Genomic DNA, 20,851 nt, shown 5'->3' with positions numbered 1-20,851 from the left:
ATGTGGTGGGGGGGGGGAGAGCATGCTGTTTCCTTCAGAGGTGTTGAACCTATTTTCAATCATACTGCAGCAATATTTGGTAATTTTCTGTTAATAATCAATAAATAGTGGATAACAAAAACAAAACAACCTCTCACCTGGCTTTCAGTAACATACTGTAATAAATACTTCTCTAGAACATATTATGAGTCTTTAAACAATTTTCATTACAAAAGCACACAATATAACACCTTCCATAAAAGCATAATAAATAATTTTTACTTCTTCAGCATAAGATACAAACTATGATAAGTGTCACATTTCCATACACCCACATCCAAAAACATCCAAGAACATGACTTTGCACATTTTCTTGTTGCGGCCCACTGAGTCCACTCAAGTTTTGTTCTAGAGGTTCAGCAAAGAAGGCAAAGTAGGTCTCTTCAGTGAGAAGAGGGGATGTGACAGGAGTCATTATTAATAATAATAATAATAATAATAATAATAATAATAATAATAATAAATATTATTATTATTATTATTATTATTATTATTATTATTATTATTATTATTATTATTATTATTATTTGTTCCTGGAAATCACATTCTGTCTGATAAATTTATAGCTGGATGCATGTCTCTGCTTAAAAATCATCCCTCCTGATAAGATCCTTCCTTGTCAGAAATTTAGTTGTTTAATTTCAATAGCTTGGATCACATATGAAAGGGCTTCTTTCAAGTTACAGACTTCTCTGCAGTTTTCTTCACATTATACTTCAGAGATGTAATCTGACTGAACAGGGAATAAATTAAAAGGGCATATTCCATTCATTAACTGGTACCAAAATTAGCCAGCATGCAAAATTTTCCATAGATTCCTTTTAGATTAGGGAGGTCACATTTAGATATGTATTTCAATTGCACATTATTTATTTAAATATAAGCAACTGAACTCCCTCCCTATCACGCCTTGGTTGAGATGGGACACCCCTTTCTCCCAGTTACCAACTGCCATTTGGAACCCACAAGCACCCCCCTCCTTTGCGTCTGTACTGAGACCTCACAAAATTGTTATTCTTGTTTTTGAGCACCTTTTCATATACTTTATATTTTAAATTGCTATAAGTTACTTTGGGAGCCAATTTTTGGCTGAAAAATCAAAGAAAAATACAATTTTATACAATTTTCTTGTACATAAAAATCAAGTTAGTTTTGAAAACTTTCAAAAAGGTCATTGTGTTTTAGTTTGAGAAATGTCAATCAGTGGTATAGAAAAATTATCCCCCAAATGAAAGTCAGTATTCAACAATTAATTATCAGCTACTTTGTAAACCAACTTACCTATGTACTTTATGAAAATACATCTCATTCCGTAATCAAGATAGTCACAATCACCTATGAAATAGTTTTTATCGTGATCTCTCAGATGTGTTGATCTCTTAGCAAAACAGATAATTTTGTTCACAGGAGGTCACTGCAACTCCATAGATTTCTTCAGTAAAATAAGGGGCCGTAAGTAATTCAACAATCCATGATCCTTCAGTTTTGCTGTCTATATATTTGTGGTGACTCCAGTCCTTAGCCAGAATCACTGACTTTCAGCAATGCTGCTTTCTGCCTGCTCTGTCAAATTCATAATCACATACTAATTCTGAACCCCTATGGAGCCCTTTTGCAATAAAGTAGCTCATGAATACTAATAACTTCAGAGCATGTAACACTTCTGGTCCAAAGGAAAAGATAATCACGTCTTTTTAATGAGGAACAAAATATTTCTAAAAATAAACTGCCCGCTGTTATTCAAAGTGTGCCATCTTTAAATGCTACCTCAGATTGTCTACAATGGGTCCTTTTGTCAGCCACATAAAACCCCTTAGCAAAGAAAAATAATCAGCCTGATCTACAAACCAGCTATATAGGACTATTTTGATTTAACCAATTGAATGCTTCAGTGGGACAAGATGCTTATTCTGTCCTTAGTTGTTGAGAGTAGACTGAACTGTGAACCCCAATCATTAGAGACTGAACCACAATTATTAGATATCTGAGGCCTATTTTACATATGCAGGAGGATGAGGTGGTAATTAGGTAACTGAGCCCTGAGATGGTAGAATGGACTGCACCAGACTGTAGTGGTGGGTTCTGTCTTGTCAGTTCTAATATATTCAGATATACAATATAGAAATGCAGCTGTATAGAAACAAAGCTTGATAGTTTTTTATTTACTTCATTTATACCCCACCTTTCTCCCCAGTGACCCAAAGAGACTTAAATTGTTCTAATCTCTTCCATTTTACCATCACAACAACTCTGTAAGGTAGTGTAATGATCTGGCCTGTGCCAGTACGGCCTAGCCAGCCTAAGAGGCCTGGGTGGCAGTAGGAGGCGGCTAGGCCTACAACTCCCAGAAGGCATTGAGAGAGTCAGAGAAGATTCTAAAGAGACCGTTAGAGTCTGTTAGGGAATGAAGTCCGGGAGAGACAGTTAAGGGAGTTGCTGGCTGATGGTTGATGGTGGCTGGAGACTCTCTGAGGGAAAAGAGGAGAAGCCCCGTCCTTTGCCTCCCTGCGGCTGGGTCCAGTGAGGGACAGGCCAGGCTGGGAGAAGGGGGAAATCCTGAGTGAGTTAGGCAGGCTAGGGCCTGGTAGTCGAACCAAAGTAAGGCATCTGCGTTAAGTTTATTTTCTTTTGTGTTTTCCCCCGTTACCCGGTTGAAGCACCTTGCCCCAATCGTTCTCATAATAAACCCTGTTCTGCTTAATGTATTTTGGTCATTCACGTCCATATTGCTCAGTCAGCAAGGGCTTGGGAGATACCCTGGGCGAAAACCAAAGACCCCTCTGGGGTCATGACAGGTAGGTTAGGCTAAGAGTGTTTAACTGGCCCAAGGGCAGCCATCAAGCTTCAGTGGCAGAGGGAGGATTTGAACCTGGGTATTCCAGATCTTAGTCTGACACTCTGTTGGATGACATCACACCTCACTAGTAATCACCGTAAACTTTATTTCTGGAAAATCCAAGCGCATACTGGCATAATTTCCGGGTTTCCCCCCAAAGGTGCATCATGCTGTTGCCTGATGGCAATTTTTTCCATCACACTAAGCTGCTGGAGCAGTGGTGAGAAACAGGAACTGAAATTTTTAAAATGACCATCAGGACGATGGCATGATGTCACTTCCAGAAGTGACATCATTCCTCTCTAGGAATCACTGAACATCTGTGCCCTTCCTTCCCCTCTATGCACTGGTGTGCGGGCTGTGACGAGTAAGGTCCAGAAGGATGCCGGACCTGGCTCTGAGCCGGGGTGGGCTTGCCCTGTTAGGAGGCTTGTGGGGCAAGCCTAATGCAACCCGTGCTTTAATGTGTTGGTGCAGATCAGCTTATGTATAAATAAAACTCCCAGCTTAACCCTAACTTGTGTTGTGTTTCATTCAAGAGGTGGGATGGCAAGACCAGTACCTGCACCTGGAGCAGGCACTGGCGTTTGCCTGCCCCCCTTCTTGAATGAAGCCTGTGGGTGAGGCAAACCAATCCTGGTGCAGCACGGGAGCATGGGCCAATCAAGGGTGAGTTGGCCAGCCAGGTCTGTCAGCAGCCGCCCTCTATGCACAGATCATCCCAGCGCAATTCTGAAGGACTCCACAACACCATTTTGGGTTAAAGAAACAAAGCTCAAATTGGGCTTTTATGGTCTCGCGAAACAGTTTTTGATGCAGATAGACTATAGTTCCATCAAACTGTTTTTAAAACAAAGCATTTTGGATATTGAGAGGCAGCATAATCTATCGCAGATTAAATGCTGTCTTCCAGGCATGGAGAAATTAAATCAAGTTGTTGTGATGATGGCCTTCAGAATCTCAATAGATCTGACTATAGAAGAGCATTTAGTCTTATGAGAGTGGATATGCTGCCCTCAGCAGTTACAGAGGGCAGATATGGTGTATCTGTGGGGAGAGTAAGATAGAAACAAGGCAACATGTACTACTCGAGTGTAAACTTTATCAGAATATTTGAGCGGTCTATATATCACGGATTTGTAGCCAGTTCCCAGGGAGGGATTCCAGATTTTATTTAAATAAGCTTTTAGCTGATAGGGACCAAGAAATTTCTTTAAAAGTGACAACATTTACTATTCAAGCTATGAGACTCTGGAAAAAGCTGCTAAACAAAAATATCTAATCATTTTACTAATTTTAGGTGTAAAATTTTAGATTTGGTATTGGAATTTGTATATTCAGGTTTTAAGCTGCATCTGCTTTGTTGTATACCAAGCGAGACTGCACACGCGGTCGAGTTCACACGTGGCTGGCTGAGCTTCGCTTCCGACAACAATAGAAACAGAGGATCCTAGGACTCGCCAATTGGCCAGTCCGGATCCTAAAGGGAATCAGTGAGTGAAAGTAGTATTGTGTATAGCCTATCACAGGAGTGGGTGGGTGTGTTGGGTGTGGTTTGAACAAGAATATAAGCAGGCCGTGGGTCCCGCAAGTTATCTCAAGTTCTCCATTTAACTAATAAAGTATGAGCGGAAATCACTACGGTATGCCTCAGTCTCAGTACATTATACTGGCGACGAAGGTGGGAACCTTTTGAGTGAGCCAGACTCCAATGCAGACACAAGCACCCCACTGCGCTCCAACCACCAAGCCGCCACACCACACATGTGGGATAGAGTCGCTCCGGCTACTGAAAGATCTGCTAACCCCAAAATCTCCTAAAGAGACCACCTACGCAGAACTGGAAAAGGTGCTCACCAACCACTTAGCACTGAAACCAACCAAAATGGCACAGCACTTGGACTTTTTTGCATGCCTCCAGGGTCTCGATGAAACTGCAACCAACTTCCTGGTGGGCCTTCACCAGGTGGCCACCCAATGTGAATTCCCCAGCCTCAGCGACACATTACTGAACCAGTTCATGGTAGGCCTATGGGAGCTCAAGCTCGCTAGCCACAAGGACTTGAAACTGGACCAGGCCCTACGGGAAGCTACGGCATATGAGAAGTTGCATCAAGAGCGCCGTGGTTGTACAGTACACCTCGCAAGCGCATCCCCAGTCTCCAATGTCTCGGATGAGGAGGAAATCATGCAGGTATGGGCCCCCACTCAACAGACTCCACAGCCACCGGCAGCAATGACCGCACATCCCGAGAAGCCTGTCACCCAGGCCTCTTGCGCCAGCTGCGGAAAACATGCCGTTTCTGAGACGCCATAATATGCTGGTCCTGTAGCAAGCAAGGACAGATCGCCCGGGCCTGCCACTCCAGAGGGACCTGACAGAAGACATCCACCCACCATGAGGACTTGCATACCTCACCATCAACCAGCATCAGGTACTGAACTTGCCCCCAGATGCCCCCAACAAAATGTATGTTACCATATTAATAGAGGGGTCCCCCTGCAAGATGGAATTGGACTCGGGGGTCATCATTTTCAATAATCTCTGCAGAACCCCTGCAGAAGATCTGCCCTCAGAGGGGACCCCTCTTTCAGCAGCCCCGGGGCCTGACACTGCAGGACTTCCAAAAGAACCCGGTGGCCATCAAGAGGTGGGGCAAGTTCAGGGTGTAGTACAAGGACTTTGATGGACTCTTAGAATTGCTGGTGGTAGAAGGGAGATTCGTGAGCCTCCTCAGACTCTCGTGGTTCAGCCCACTGGGTTTTGGGATGACAGGCATAAACCACGTACAGCCACAGAACTTTAACTCAGTCTGCGATGAGTTTCTGAGGGTGTTCGATGGCATGGTCAGCCACTACTCCGGACCCCCGGTAGCCCTCGAACTAGACCCATCCGGATGAAGGCCCGGCGGTCCCCATTCGCACTACGGCCCAAGATCGAGGCAGAGATTGATCGCCTCATGGAACAGGGGGTGCTAGAACCCATGCCACATGTCCGGTGGAAAACCCCCATAGTCACACCTGTAAAGCCCAGTGGGGATGTCAGAATTTGTGCAGACTACAAGTGTACAGTTAACAAGGCACTCCAGGACCACACGTACCCGGTACTGGTAGTCAGTACTGGTAGTCAGTCATGTCTTGGCATTTCTGGCAGGGGCACAGGTTTTCGGGAAGCTGGCCCAAGCATACCAACAGCTGCTGGTGGACAAAGCCACTGTCAAGGCCCAAACTATAGTGACCCATAGGGGGGCTTTCAGACTTAGGCGACTTCAATTTGGGGTGAGCGTGGCACTGGGGATTTTCCAAAACCTCATGGATAGTCTCCTCAAACGCATCCCAGGAGTCCAGCTGTTCTTTGACAACATTTTAATCGTGACGCCAGACTCCGAGGCCTTTGCAACTCCAGACTAAACACCAAGGCGCACGGAACGCTGTTACCTTCCACTGAAGTGGTACCTATTTATCTGCTTGCAATTTCTTGCTTTCAAACTGCTAGGTTGGCAGGAGCTGGAACTAGAGACGGGAGCATGAACACCAGTCAGAGGCCACTTTCACATTAATCTATTAGGATTCCATTAGGCTGAGATAATGTTTAAATGAGTCAGCTATGTGGGTGGGGTAAATTTTTGGTTTGGACACCAATTTGATAGGCAAGATCAGTTGGGTACCTGTTCATGGAAGAGTGGTTCAGGTAACACTTAACTAATCCTATGTGGCTCAGGCACCATTTAACTAATCCCAAGAAATTTTCAGAAAAGGGGGAAATGCAGTGTCTTCTAAAGCAATATAAGGTTTTGTAACATATATATACAAACATTACATACTGTTAACTGAACTGCATCACAACAGGTGAACTTGCCAAGAGTAAATGCAGCCCTTGTCACCTACAACTGAGATAAAAGGCTTAAGATCTGTGGTACCGTTTATGAAATATCTTCTAAACACATAATTGAGATTGCATTTGTTATCTCCTGTATTTGTATAGCAAAGTTTTCCAGACTGTGGACTCCTATGAAGTATCCAACCACATATAATTCCTTTTTATGTATTTGCTAAAATTATTTTAATGTTATAGTTTAACAACGATCAGCTGTATGAAAGCCCTACTTGATTAAATATTTACAGCTTTTCAGATTCAGTTTTGCTTTACTTATTGAACTGTTCCAAAGAACATCAGAACCCAAAGTTGTTAGGGTTGGTTTTTTTTTTGCAGCTGGGGATTATCATTTGTATATTTTATAGAGAAATATATACAGCTGCAACGTCAAATTTCAGTCAAAGAAGAATTGACTATATTGCAAACTCACCTCATTCTGCCCTTAGGGTGCTCAGATTGCTCTGACATAAAGCTTGTGCTGCTGAGACGTGAGGCACTGCTGGTACGGGAAATGGCTGACACATCACTGACATCACTATCTGATGATCTGGCAGAGACGTTATCACAACTTCTGTACTGATCTGTTTCTATGTTATACTAAAGATTAAAAGAGAAAGTGTGAGTTCTCTTGACAAAATGTAAAAAAAGAATAGATTCATCAAATTACAAATAACAGTTGTAACACTGATAACTTCAGAGAATTCCTAAAACCAGGGGTCATTTCCTGCAGGACCGCACAGGAGCGGAGCTCCGGCAGTAAAGAACCCAGGGGGCGGGCACATGCAACAAGCACCACCCCCTGCTCCCAGCAGCCCTCAGTCAGATCAAGAAGCAGCCAGGTAAGTTGCAGAACTCCCCCCGGCCCCCTAGTACAAAACAGTCCAGTGGCACCTTTAAGACCAAGTTTTATTCAGGTACAAGCTCTCCCTCTGCGAGGACAGATCTTCACATAGCTAGCAATCCCAAACAGTCCAATGGAGCCTGAGTGTTGCCTTCTGACACACCTCTGGTGATGTCAGGGGGTGTGACATATGCAAATAAGTTATGCTAATGAGCTCCTGCACCTCTTTTTCTACAAAATGACGCCTGACTAAAACTGTTTGTTTGTTTGCAGAAACTCAATATTGAGTAGGCACTTTAATGCACCTTTGCCATTTCCAGGAATACTGAGAAGTTAAAAGTAATACATTTTGTCAATTTTTCAGTTCTAAATAATTCTATATGAGCAAAGAACATGTATGAAGAGCCTATATTTACAAAAAAGTAGATTGGTCAGTAGGTTTATGCCAAGCAGAAGCGGTTGGTATTTCCATTCTTGCTACAGCATTAATACTAGTATATAGATAACTTTCATTGAGGGACATTAATTGGAAACAAACATACAATTAAGTGATGATGAAATCTGTGTTATGTTTGTACTCTTAATTTATTTTCAGAACCTTCTGCAAGTGTCAGCTGTGTAGAATTAGCAAGCCTGATGCCCATGATCAACTAGTATGGGATGGCTACTAGAACAAACAGGCTTTCAGAATTACTGGAAATCACACAGCAAGTGCTATGCAAACCAGATATTTCTTCAGTGAAGTTCCTTAATTTCCACTTGCCTCAACTCCTGGTTGGTGCTATCACTGTGGGAAATGTCCATCTTGAAGCACCTTCAATCTAAAGTGTTTGTATTACTTCAACTAATTGCAGAGTTATCAGTTTGCCGCCTCAGCACCATTGGGGTTCCAATTCCCTCTACCATTACAGTGACTGAACATTTTTTGTTAGGTCTTTTATAGGTGGGCTAAATCTGGGAGAAGAATGACACTGGATTTACCACAGTAAATAAAAATCCAGAATGCCAGGGTACTACTCAGTCTCTGAAAAACTGAGGTGCTTATGGAAAAGGGAAGGATGGATATAAAAATTAAGGAGGGGTATTGGTAATAATGTGGCTCAATGCAGAAAAAATTAACAGACAAAAGATCTGTGATCATTTTAAATGCCATATAACTGTCATTATGATCAGACTAAAACATTTCTGGTGAAATTTGGGCAACATGTAATAAACAGTGCTCAAATGTTCCAGTTAGATCCAGCATTGGGTTACCAGATCTAGGTTGGGAAACTCCTGGAGATTTGGGGGTGGAGCCTGGGGAGGACAGGGACCTCAGTAGAGTACGATGCAAGAGAATCCACTCTCCAAAGCATCCATTTGCCGCAGGGGAACTGATCTCTGTAATCTGGAGATGAACTGTAATTCTGGGGATTCCCCAGGTCCCATGTGGAGGCTGGCATCCCTGGGTGCCACCCTGCAAACAGGCAAGAACAACGGCAGCCCATACCCAAGCTTTCAGTACTGCGGCCCCCAACTGGTGGAATGGCCTGCCTGACCAGGTAAGAAAGGCTCCCACATGTCTATCATTTCACAGAATGTGTAAAACAGAACTATTCAGGAGGGCAGCAACAGCTCAGGGTGGTGGATTCTGTGCTCTGACTGGGGCTCGGCAGCCCTAGCAGGAAGGGCACTCTTTAGCTTTCCATTTAATTGCCTGTAAATTTTTAAGCAACTTTCTTTTCCTTCTATCCTGCATTGGTAACTGAATGTATTATAATTTCTGTAATTAAGAAATCCATTTCATGTAATGCACCATACTGTTGATATTTCATGGTTTTTAAGTTTTAGTGCCTTGTTTACTTCATTTATACTCCATCTTTTTCCACAGTGGTGTCCAAAGCAATTCACATTATTCGCCTCTATTCCATTTTATTCACAACAACCCTGTAAAATAGATTAGGTTGAAAGTATGTGACTGGTCCATAATCACCCAGTGAGCTTCCACAGCAAGATGGGGATTCGAACCTGGGTCTCCCAGACTGTAATCTGAAGCTCTATCCACTACACCACACTGGCTGTCATAGGGCAGCTGCTGTTGAACAGTAACAAGCAGCCAGGCCTAATTGAGTCATACATATCAGATGGTATCAAGTCACCCAGAGTTTGCTTCCAGGCCTAGGGTTGCCAATCTCCGGGTGGGCCTGGAGATCTCTCAGAATTACAAGTTAACTCCAGATGACAAAGATCTATCACCCTGGAGAAAATGGCTGCTTTCGAGGGTGGTCTCAATGGCATTATATCAAGCTGAGGCCACCCTCAAATAACACAATAGGCCTTAAAAAGGCCCTGCCTTTTAGTGGCAGAACCAAGCCTGGAATATTGTGGTTGCCTAATATCAGCTGCTGAACTCAAAGCTACAGGTGCTCCTTTTATCATTTTCAGGTTTTTTAATCTCCTGTCAATGTATTTTGTTTAAATTTCACATTTTTCTGTAGACATAGGACGTTGTTCAGGTTTCTAGAACAATCTATCTTGCCCATTCACAGCTCCAGTCACTGGATTTAAGTATCCTCAGATTTAGCTGAATTGGCTATTAGTATATAGGTCCCAGTCACACGAGACAGATGATCCGCCGCTGAAGTGAGGCAAATCAGAGCCGGAGCAAAAAGAACCACGGAAACGCGATCCAATGTGCCCCCGCAGCTCCGTGCTCTGTGCCTCGGCAGCCGATCACATGGTGCGCAGCAAACCGGCAGTAGCGCAGTTGTGCGCATGCGTGGGATGGGGAACAGCGCTGGCTGTGATGGCCTACCGGCACTCCGTTGGCCCACATCATCTGGTAGGTACTGCTGTTTTGCTAGTACCTTTTTGATGCATATTTGTGGGCCTAAGGGACGGATCGGGGACGGGTGTGCGCCGCTTCCCAGTTGTTGCGGTGTGATCGTGCCTGCTTGATGCGCCCCCAATCCGTCCCTTTTGCGGAACAAATCCTCCCGTGTGACCGGGACCATAGATGATTTTGCATTGTCTTTTTAAACTTTGCAGTCCACATTGAGTGTCCATGAGAAAGGTGGATGAGAAAAGAAGAAATGAAGTAATTAAGTTGAACTGTTGCAGTTATTTTTATTTGGCCAAGGCAGTCCCTACACATGAATAATCAAGTAGGAGAAAATGCATGTACTTATATTTCCCATAATTCATTGATTCTTTTTGTTGGGTAAAAAAGGATAGTTTCCTGAGCCAAGTAGTTTGTCCCATATCTATATTATACATTGTGGTCAATTTCGCTCCCTCAATGTGAACAAAAGCTAAAGATCAAAAAGTCTGTAGAGCTACAGTAATAGTATTTTGAAAGAGACCTCCCATAAAGGAAGGTCGGGGCCTTCACTATATGTCGATTTATTGATTTCTTCTGTGGTTTCTTCATGCTGTCCATGAGAAAACAGGCAGTCTATCTGCACTCACATTGAGAAAGGGTAGAGCCTGACTTGCTTTTCTCGCAGCCACACACTACCTGAGGAGCCCAGTTTCCCTTGGAACTGCAATATGGGAAAAGGAGGAGCTCCCCTTGCACTGTTCTACTATGCTGAATCAATGTCTGGCAGTCCTTAAAAATCAGTTTCCTCCAACTGCTGTGTGAGTGCAAGGGAAACAGAAATTATTTGGAAATTGCATTGGTCACACTCCATGATACAGATTGCACCTAATATTTGGTACTTAGGAACACACACGTTTGTAAGTATATTGCTGGTATATGAAGCAAAGCTGATGGAATGTTGTAGTGACTGGGATAGCATTCACTTGAACTGAAAAGCGACTTAAACCCTCAAATTCTAATGGCTTGCAGCATTCAATAACAGAAAGAAATGTTATCTAAAGAAAAAAAGTTCTTGAGTTTAAACACTGTAATTTATTCAAAGGACTGAATAAGACTAAGTTTGCATACCCTCATAGATGTCATTTGCTATTTTGTACATCATGTCTCATTGCTAAACATCTCTATTAAACTACGTAATCATAACCAAACAGCATACAACTTGGGATAAAAATGAGCTCATTCTTCTTTACTGCAATACAGGTAAATGCTGGCTTCTTTTGATTTGGGGACATTCAACTAACTCTACTACCAGCTTAAACTACTTGAATGACCTTGTCCTGGTTTTTCTTTGCTTAGTAGTTTTGAAAAAGTACACTCTAGGTTAGGGGTGCCAAACATAAGGCCTAGGGACTGGAACCGGCCCACCCAGGGTTCTTATGCGGCCTGTGAGGAACTAGTGCAAGGGAGGGAACAGGAAACTACTTGAGGGGGAATGGGCCCAGCCACTCCGATTGTGGCTTCAGCATGGCAGAACAACCTCATCTGCAGCAGTCAAGCAGCATGGGCGTGTCTGCCCAGTGCTGCGCTGCTGATTCTCTAATCTGCCCATATGGGTTTTCTTTCGTACCCCCCTCCCAGCCCATGAGGACTTGCAGTGAGGATACACCAACCCGGAGCTTACCAATTGCTGTCCTTTATACAGTTTCTGTCTCTGGTACCTGGCATTACGTTTTATGGCACACATGGCCCAGCCCGACAAAGTGACATTTATGTCAGATCCAGCCCTTGTAACAAATGAGTTCGACACTTCTGCCCCGGGCTCTGTCGGTCTGGGGGCCACATATAAAAATGTAAGAGCCCAGATGTATCAGACTCAGGGTTTATCTGGCCCACATCTATATATCTAATAGCGAAGGAGCCCCCTCCGTGTGGATACTTATTCCCGCAAATCTGGGGCACGCAGGGGGCAAGAAGATCTTTCAGCACACTTGGAGCACGCTCCAGTTGTGCAGAAAAATCTTTCATGTTTAAAAAAGTATACAGGGGATATTTAACCCCCCCCCAAAAAAAAGTTAAACGGCGTTCTCTACTGACAGATCCCCAGTAGAACACTCAGGAGCCCAAGGGAAATGGCGTGGCTGCACATGCCTTGCAAAGAACGCTGGCGGCTACAACCACCTGGCAGCACAAACCGCCACCTCAGAAACCGTCTCTGCAGGTGGACTCGACTCAGGCAGAGTCTTCTGCGGATGAAAAGGAGACCCCCCCTTTATGGTACTGAATACCACAGAAACCCAGCGTCTCAGGAGTTGTGGGGGGGGGAGCAGAAGCAGGGAAAGGAAGAAACGTGGAACACAGACCTGAGGGAGGAGGGTGAGGGAATCTGGGTTGGAGGGAGGACAGGAGGGGCTGGCTCCTGCAATTTCAGAGTGCCCACAGGCTCTGAGACCCCATCTTCGGTCCAGCTGCACTCCAGGACTGCAGAGCAAGAGCATCCCCCACTCCTGTGCCGGCTGCCTGCCTGGCCTTCCTGACAAGAAGTTGCCTGACAAAGTTGCCCTTTGCTCTCTCTCTCCCTCTGCTGTTTCCCCGCCTCACACACTCAGGAGGCTTGCCTGCTCTGCCTGCTTTGCTTTGAAGCTGTTCAAATTGTGCCCTCCCATGCCTTGCAGGAGAAACAGGGAGGTGGAGAAGCCTGGGCAGTCACTATAGGAACTAGCCCTATGGTGGGGGGAGGGGGGTTGGTGTGAGCAGCCTTTTCTGACTGTGGGGGTGACTCCTGCTGCTACTGCAGCAACTTCATCCCCAGCTGCAGCAACACTGCTGCTCTCCAGAATATCTGAAGCAGCAGGCGTGAGCCAGGAAGAGAAAGTGTGCGTGCGTGCACCTGGAGATCTCGAGACAACCCCACTGAAGTCCCTCCCCTCCCCAAATCCCACCCCCAAGATCTCCAGTATTTCCCAAGTATTGGGTTGGGGAGAGAAAGGAAGAGAAAGAAGGGGAGGGGGAAAGGAGCAAAGGTGGGAGAATACCCCCTCCCTGCATGTTTCTTGGGTGTCCCCACTTCTGCAAGCCCCCCTCCTTCCTTCCCCTCCCACTATTATCACACTTAACCTTTTAAATGCCAGCTGCAGTGGTCTCTGATGCACAGGGTTGCTTTGAACATTTTCCTGCTGTGCCCAGTAATTCCCACCCCCTGCAGTCTGCGGGAGATGCCCTGTGGTGCCCCCTTGATGTCTTCCATATCCCTTGGCCTTATAGGGATATAAAACAAACCACAACACATTACGCAACATTTTGTTGCGGGTCCCCTCTTGTAAATACATAACTTTGATTCAAACAGATGCTTGAACGTTCTGTTGGTGACTAACAGTACAACCCTATGGAGAGTTACTCCAGCATAGCATCATTGCATGAAGATTCCACTATAAACAGCCTACTTTGCTGTTCTCTGACTGATGTTTAGCTCCTCTTATTTGTCCACTCCTTGTGTTATATCAACATATAATAATTTCATAGTAACAATTACTAGCTGTACAATCCATGGAATTAATCTGAATTCAGAGCCATCCTGAACAGTTATACCCTTCTCAGTGCATTTTGGCCCGTTGACTTAGAAAGGTGTAAGTCTGCGTCGGATTCCGTTCTTTGTTTTCTATCCCACTGCTCCCACCATGCTCATATTTTCTAATATTTATCTCAGCACTGTCAAATGGTTTAAGGGGAAGGGCATTGTTCTCACAAACTGGCAATACATCATGTCAGTTTGGCTGCTCCAGCAAAATGCTAGGTGAACAAATCACAATTTAATTCTATTCCTATTGTGAGAACCTAGTGCTTAAAATTCCATATCACTTCTGTAATATTGTGATCTTAGCCTACAGCTCAAAGTCAGAAATCAATGCAAAAGCAAACTATATGACTGCTGGAGCACATTTAAAAGGTTGGGTGATGCTACCAGATTGAGAACTACCAAAGACACCCATAAAATAAGCAGTCCCACTAATCCTCTCTACACAGATTTCATAAGTGACTTGCACGGAAACAAAAACAACAACAATGCTTTGCAACAGATTTAAACTTCTATTCATACTTGCATCTGTGGGCTGGCCAAAATAGGACACCAAAACTGAAACTCTGAATGGGCAGTTTTGAAAGGCTATGTAGAAGTTCAGAATGAAATATAAAGTATTGATTCCAAATCTAGTTATGCCATGGACATCTTTGTCTCATCGTACACATATCAAGTGTACAGAAAAGAGCATATTTTTCTTTTGCATGCACAACAATAAGATGTGCAAAGTCTTCTTGACAAACATGGTTGCAGCACAGTTTATATCCAGAGGATTAGTTCCTCAATTAGATTTCAATTTATGGAGGTTTAAATACTGGAAAAAAAAATCTGTTGTTAGGAAAATTAAACAGTACAAGTTATAACTTTTTAACATTCTGGTCTTTTCTTCCAGGATCTTTTATTTTCAGAGTCAGAATTTTTTTTTTTTAAATTAAATTTTAGAATTATCTTATTGCCATCCTCCACATTCCATAAATGAAAGGATGTATTCCATACCATGACAGCAGTATTAGTAATTTATGGTAACAATATTATTATTATTATTTTGCTTTTCTGAATTCATTCAGCATTTCCACTGTAAAACAGAATATCTGATACACACACGGATCTCTTTGTGAGCAATATGAAGTAGAACAATGCCTCAGACTTTGTTCTCTGCGTAATCACCCTGCAAACAGTATAAAGGTTTATTGTTCACTTGTTCAAATAAAAATGAATAGCAATGACTGAACTCCCCGGATTGGCTATTGGGTGAACAATGGTGAAAATCATGGGAGACTGCTTGGTAGTAGGGAATCTCTCCTCACCCCCACAAGACTCACAATGTAAAATGTTTATCAGGAACTTCCAGTGTGATTTTTGTACAAGTCAAGGATAAATGGCAACTCAGATAGAGCTATGAAAATGCCGCTACAGAATTATTTTTAAGACTGCAGAACTGTGACCCAGAGAAAGCTCCAGAACTTTGAAACTTAGAAGCTGTATGCAGTCCCCAAGCTTGTCTAATCAGGCTCCAGGAAGTTTCTGAGTCCAGACATGATAAAATGCAGCAAATGCTTCTAAATATGCCACCCTCTCTCCCATCTGCATTTTCTGGACATTATTAATTTATAACATAGAGGCAAAAATCATTCATCCCATGAGTCTTAGTGCTAAATGGAAAAATTACTGCTTGAGTTAAGAATGGTTTTGGCCTTCTCATTGTAAGAAAATAAAGACTGGTGATAGAGGAATAACAAGGAAAATAATAATAATAATAATAATAAACCTTTGTGAATCTCTAGGATGTCTGGGTTGGGAAGCTTCCCAGAGAGTTTAATCATACAAATCTGGAACACAAAGCCTCCTCCCAGTTCTCTTGGTTTGTTCATACTTCCTGGAGCCTTAAAAATCACCTTGGGGGAACATTTTTAGCTCCATCTGAGTCGTTATTAGGGTCCAGGACTTGGACAAAGACTTAAACAAAAAGCAAATTCTGCAGAGTTTCATTTTACATTCTGAACTGCGGAGAAACTCTCAGTAAAATGATGTTGAGCTTTATGGACTATGCCAATACCTAATATGTACTAGGTAATTGCAGACTTCAGTGACATCACTAAAAATGAACCTAAAGTATAAGAAATTTATTCTTGCTTGTGCTCTTCTCCAATCTGAGCAGACAATGAGGACAGATCTGAAACATGATACTTCTTTTTTCATTCCGTTTTGTCAGTACAGGATTAAGAATGAGGCAACTCCACGCCTTGCCATACAGTGTCTTTTGCTCTCAGGGATAAGGCTACATAGTAAAACAAAATGACTACGTAGCATAGTGAACTGGTCTCACTCACTGTACAAATCCAGACAACCAAGGATTACGCAGTGAATGAAACAGCTGGCAACTGGTGTGAGACTTACTGGAATTGGGGTGGGGACACTCACTGCCAATATTGGCAACAAAACACTGACATCATTTCTGGATCATGCCAGTCATCATGTCAGGTGACACTAGTGTTTGCGCCACCTCTACAGTTTAACCATAGAGTTTGGGGTGAATGCTAGAGTGCTGCCCCAACATGATGAAATCACTTCTGGCATGAACTGGAAGTGACGTCAGTGTGTCATTGGTGACACAACCCCCCCCCCCGGGTTTTCTTCCACCAGCCCTGCAAAGACTTTTAATTGAATTGATTTTAACTATTATTATATGCTGCATTTAACCACAAGGTGATATATAAATGTTTAAATAAATAAATAAATAAGAGGCAGCAGGAGAAAAGGGATGCCAGTAGCAAGTCTCCTCCAACCCATCTCCCACTGGCAGCCTTCTTCCCCTTCTACTCCTTTAGGAGATGACTGGCCCAAACAAGTCCTCTCCTAAATGCCAAAAGAGCCCTGGAAAGCAGTCTATACCTCCCCCTGCCTTTTGCTGACAGAAACCAAGGCTTTCAAGCTATCGATACTGTTATAGTTGCCTAGCAGCTACCAGAATGGCAACTGAGAGGGCATTCATTTCTTAAAGCTACAGGTGCTGCTTCTATTATTTTGTGAGCTTTTAACCTTCCCAATGTATTTTTTTAGAGTTCAGATTTTTCTGCAAACATGTTTTTCCCCTCAGGTTTGTAGAATGTCCTATCTTGTCTGTTCATGGCTTCAGTCTCTGGATTTAGGCGGGCCCATGTTGAGAATTAGATATATGGATGATTATAGAAAAGGAATTCCTGAAAGCTTTTGATAAAGATGGCTGAAATGGCCATTGCTAGTGCATGCTTTTTCATTGGCAGCCACCATTATGTGGAATGGCCTTCCCAAAAATAAAAGGAATGTGCCTCATTCCTGGCAAAGCTCTAAAAGTCTTTTGGGACTGATATTGTAATGTAATATTTAGTCCAGACAGTATTTTTCTGGAATTATTGTATATTTATGGTTTTATTTGTTACTACTTTCCTTGAGTCTCCACAGAGGGAGAAATGAGTGCAGAAAATAATTTAAATAAATAAATAAATTTACCAAGCAGGTGGCAGTGGTACAAAAGGCAAATTCGATGCCTTTCCCCATTATCAATCAAGGATTTTTAAAATATATTTATTTATAACAATACAATAGTTTTGTTTCAACCTGTGGTGTTGACACATTTTGAATATTATGTATATGCACAGTTGCAGCCATTCCTTCTCAAAAGGATAGTGTGGCGCTGAAAAAAAAATGCAGAAAAGGCCAATGAAAGAAATTAAAGTTTAGAACACTTCCCTATAAGTAAAGGTGGAAGAATCTGGGACTTTTAGTTTATAAAAAGGAGAACTAAGGGACAGGTTTCTAAAATTATTCATAGGGAGAAGATTATGGATAATGAGAACATTTCTCCTTTTCCCATAAGACTAGAACTCAGGGTCATTTAGTGAAGTTGAATCTACTGCCCAGACAGACAAGAAGTACTTCTACACACAATTAACTTGGGGAGGTAGGCAGAGACTCTCGTACTGGCTTTTGCTTCAAGTTGGCTTCTTTTTGCATTGCTGAGAAATGACTGCATTTTCCTGAACTTCAAAGGGCCAACACATCATGTGCAAGCCTACTGGTGGGAGCCAAAGAACACCAGCACAAGGGCTCTTGGCCTATGGCACGCAACAATTGAAAGACATTGTGCTGCTATAGCAGAGGTAGAGTGACACAGGTGCTTACCTGCAACCCAGGAGTGGCACTGATGTAAAACAATACCTGTTGATCAGCAGTAATGTCCACACATCAAGACTATAGTCCTGGACTACTGTATGGCTTCTTGGTGGAGGACAGCATGTCGACTGTGGAGGATGTATGGGGTTTATTAGTAGTGCTGGGGGCAATCTTTACCTGGAGCAGGATGTTTGATGAATATACTGTTTCAATGCAGATGGGAGCTGGTAGATATGGGGGTGGGATTTTTCAAGGATGGGGAGTACTTGGCAAGGATGCTCACAGCCTATCTAAACTCCATAGCATTCTGAGAACTGGCAATGCAAGTGTCCCTATTTTCCTCAACTTTTCACAAATACGGTGCAATACCAGATCAGTGCGGGTGTCCAGTTCAGTTGACCCTATTGACTTACTGTGTAATCTGCTTTGAGAAAGATAAAGCATAAATAAATAAAATAAAAGATGAAGAAGGCCTCAGCAAGGGATGTAGAGGGCATCGAGGACATAGAAAAGGAATCAGAATCTTGGAGCAAGGGAGAAACTGGAGCTCTTCAGTTATGCAAAGCATCCTTCAAATGTGTGGGGGATGAGGAAACTGGTGAAAGGATTTGCAGGAAGAGAAAGGATGTTTGAAGGAGGAACGGATCTTTCTTCTTCCAAACATCACCAACCAAATTTGCTAGGAACTTCTGCAGTCAGTTTCTGAATTATTGCAAATCTTCCACATCTTCAAACACTTTATGCAAAAAGTATCAACTGCTTCAAATATTCAGTACTAGCCATTCAGTAATACCCATGCTTTGCTACAGTATTTAAGTTCCATAAATATAGTTATAATACTGACGATGTGAAGTCTGAAATGTAACATTTATTGTAGGAATTCTAATGGAGATGATCGTAGTGTAAAAAATGAACTGAGACATATGTACTTTCCCCCCCTCTACATAAGGACCTCTCCGTAGACCACATTGGTGGTTCTTCCCTCAGGTGCTAGGATCACCAGGCTGCTAGGTGAGCTCACTCTGGAGCAGGCAACATAGAACTGTCCATTTAAGAAGCAGTCGTCTGTTAAGTCAACTCCTGCCACCTTCCATGAAAGTGATGGCCTCTCTACTTGTGTTCCTGGAATGTTTTGCTCATATGGAGACTGTGTTGTTCTGAGCACCTCAGGGTGATCTTGCTGGTACTTGGCCTGTGCAACTCAGTGCACTGCAGGAGTACTATATGCAAATGTCTTTGCCACATTCCTAAATTGCCTCCTCCTTGTAGTGTTGGTGTATCTGGCTCAACATTTGCCAGGAGCTTTCTTGAGGGCAGTAAGAGGTGAGAGGTGTGAGGGGGACTTGGTGTGAGGGAGTGGTGATGTGGTGGACATTTCTTCAGGTTCATGAGGGAGGCACACATCGAAATGGCTCCTAGAAATGGCCTTTACTATTTCCCCATAAACATTCATTAACTCAATTGCCATGCTGGCTTTTTTGAAAAATATCTACTCCGAAGTCTTGAATAGCTGATTTCTGTAACTGTCCTCAACTGTCTCTTCTAACTGTGTTTTTACCTCAGAACATTGAGATCCACAGCTGAGCAATCAGAAGAAGGTGGGTGCAAGTAGGCAGGTTTTACCTCAGAACTCTGAACCACACAATTGACCAGTTGGGAGAGGGGGCGGGCAAGGAGGCAGCCTGCCAGGCACATGGAAAATAATTGGGGGAACACATTTTGCCCCTTTTTAACCCCTTTAGGGGTCATGTTTCTCAGAAATCTCTTCGTGGGGGGGTTGACATCATGGTAGGAATGCACTCCCCTTATTTTGGGTTTCTTGGTGCAAGGGTTTGGCCTGGGCATTGAATTTTTTTTTTTTTACAAAAATGCTTCTCATTTATGTTACATTTTAGAACTGAGACATAACTACATATTCAAAACACCATCCGAGCAATCAGACATTAAGCAAGTTCATATGAACCAATTTTCTAGAACCCACATTGTGAGAAGTTAAATAACCTAATAAAGGAAACCATTTTTCTACAAATTTGGGGTATATGTCCATCGTGGGTGGGAGAGTGGCTAAGCTGGGCCAGCACCACCACCAAGGTGATCCTGCTGGGGTGGCGTCCCTGATGGATTAAAGTACCCTGGCCCTGCTCCTACACCTGACAGACACCCACCTGTCTGATGTTGGGGGGGGGATTATGTTTAAAGGCATCAGGGAGGCTGGACCAGCAGCAGGGTTAAGGCAATCCTGCTGAGCAAACCTCCCTGGCAGCTGTAGGCATCCCACCTCCTCTCCTACACCTGACAGGCAGCTGCTTTATGTGTCTCCCATTCTTTTTGTTGGGCTGCCTGTTTTTTATTCTTAATCATTTCCCTGAAATACCTTTTTAAAAAGATAAATTCTGATAGGTGGTACTGTTGCTTGGTGGTTCTAAGTGCTGTAATTTGGACCTTATACATCTAATATGGTCACAACATTCTCTATGAAACCACTTATTTTTACTTTCATGACCACTATCAGACGTAGTCTTGGTGTAAACTGGTTTAAAAAGGTCTAAGATATTAATTAATCTATGAAGTATGCCCTGAGTATCCTTCTGCATAAAGAATTCCTGGGTAAGGAGACTGCATCTCAGAGTTCATTATACTAATAGCAAGACAGGCAGAATATGGAATTTGGTTTTAATACATTCAAACTTTGTGGATGCTTAGGCAGAGTTGTGGCTGGGGGACCATCTGGC

General features: G+C 43.1%; 1 protein-coding gene across 1 annotated transcript in view; it reads right to left on the bottom strand.

Moving 5' to 3' along the window:
- The window catches only part of RIMS1 (regulating synaptic membrane exocytosis 1), a 517,496-nt gene that overhangs the window by 49,357 nt on the left and 447,288 nt on the right, over window positions 1-20,851 (bottom strand). The window contains exon 29 of the mRNA XM_015427952.1: window positions 7,183-7,349. Within this exon, the coding sequence (XP_015283438.1) occupies window positions 7,183-7,349 (167 nt within the window). The remainder of the gene's footprint in view (window positions 1-7,182; window positions 7,350-20,851) is intronic.

Source organism: Gekko japonicus, unplaced genomic scaffold, assembly GCF_001447785.1.
Source record: "Gekko japonicus isolate JY-2015 unplaced genomic scaffold, Gekko_japonicus_V1.1 scaffold826, whole genome shotgun sequence".
NCBI lineage: Eukaryota > Metazoa > Chordata > Lepidosauria > Squamata > Gekkonidae > Gekko > Gekko japonicus.
This window is presented reverse-complemented; position numbering and strand designations above follow the sequence as displayed.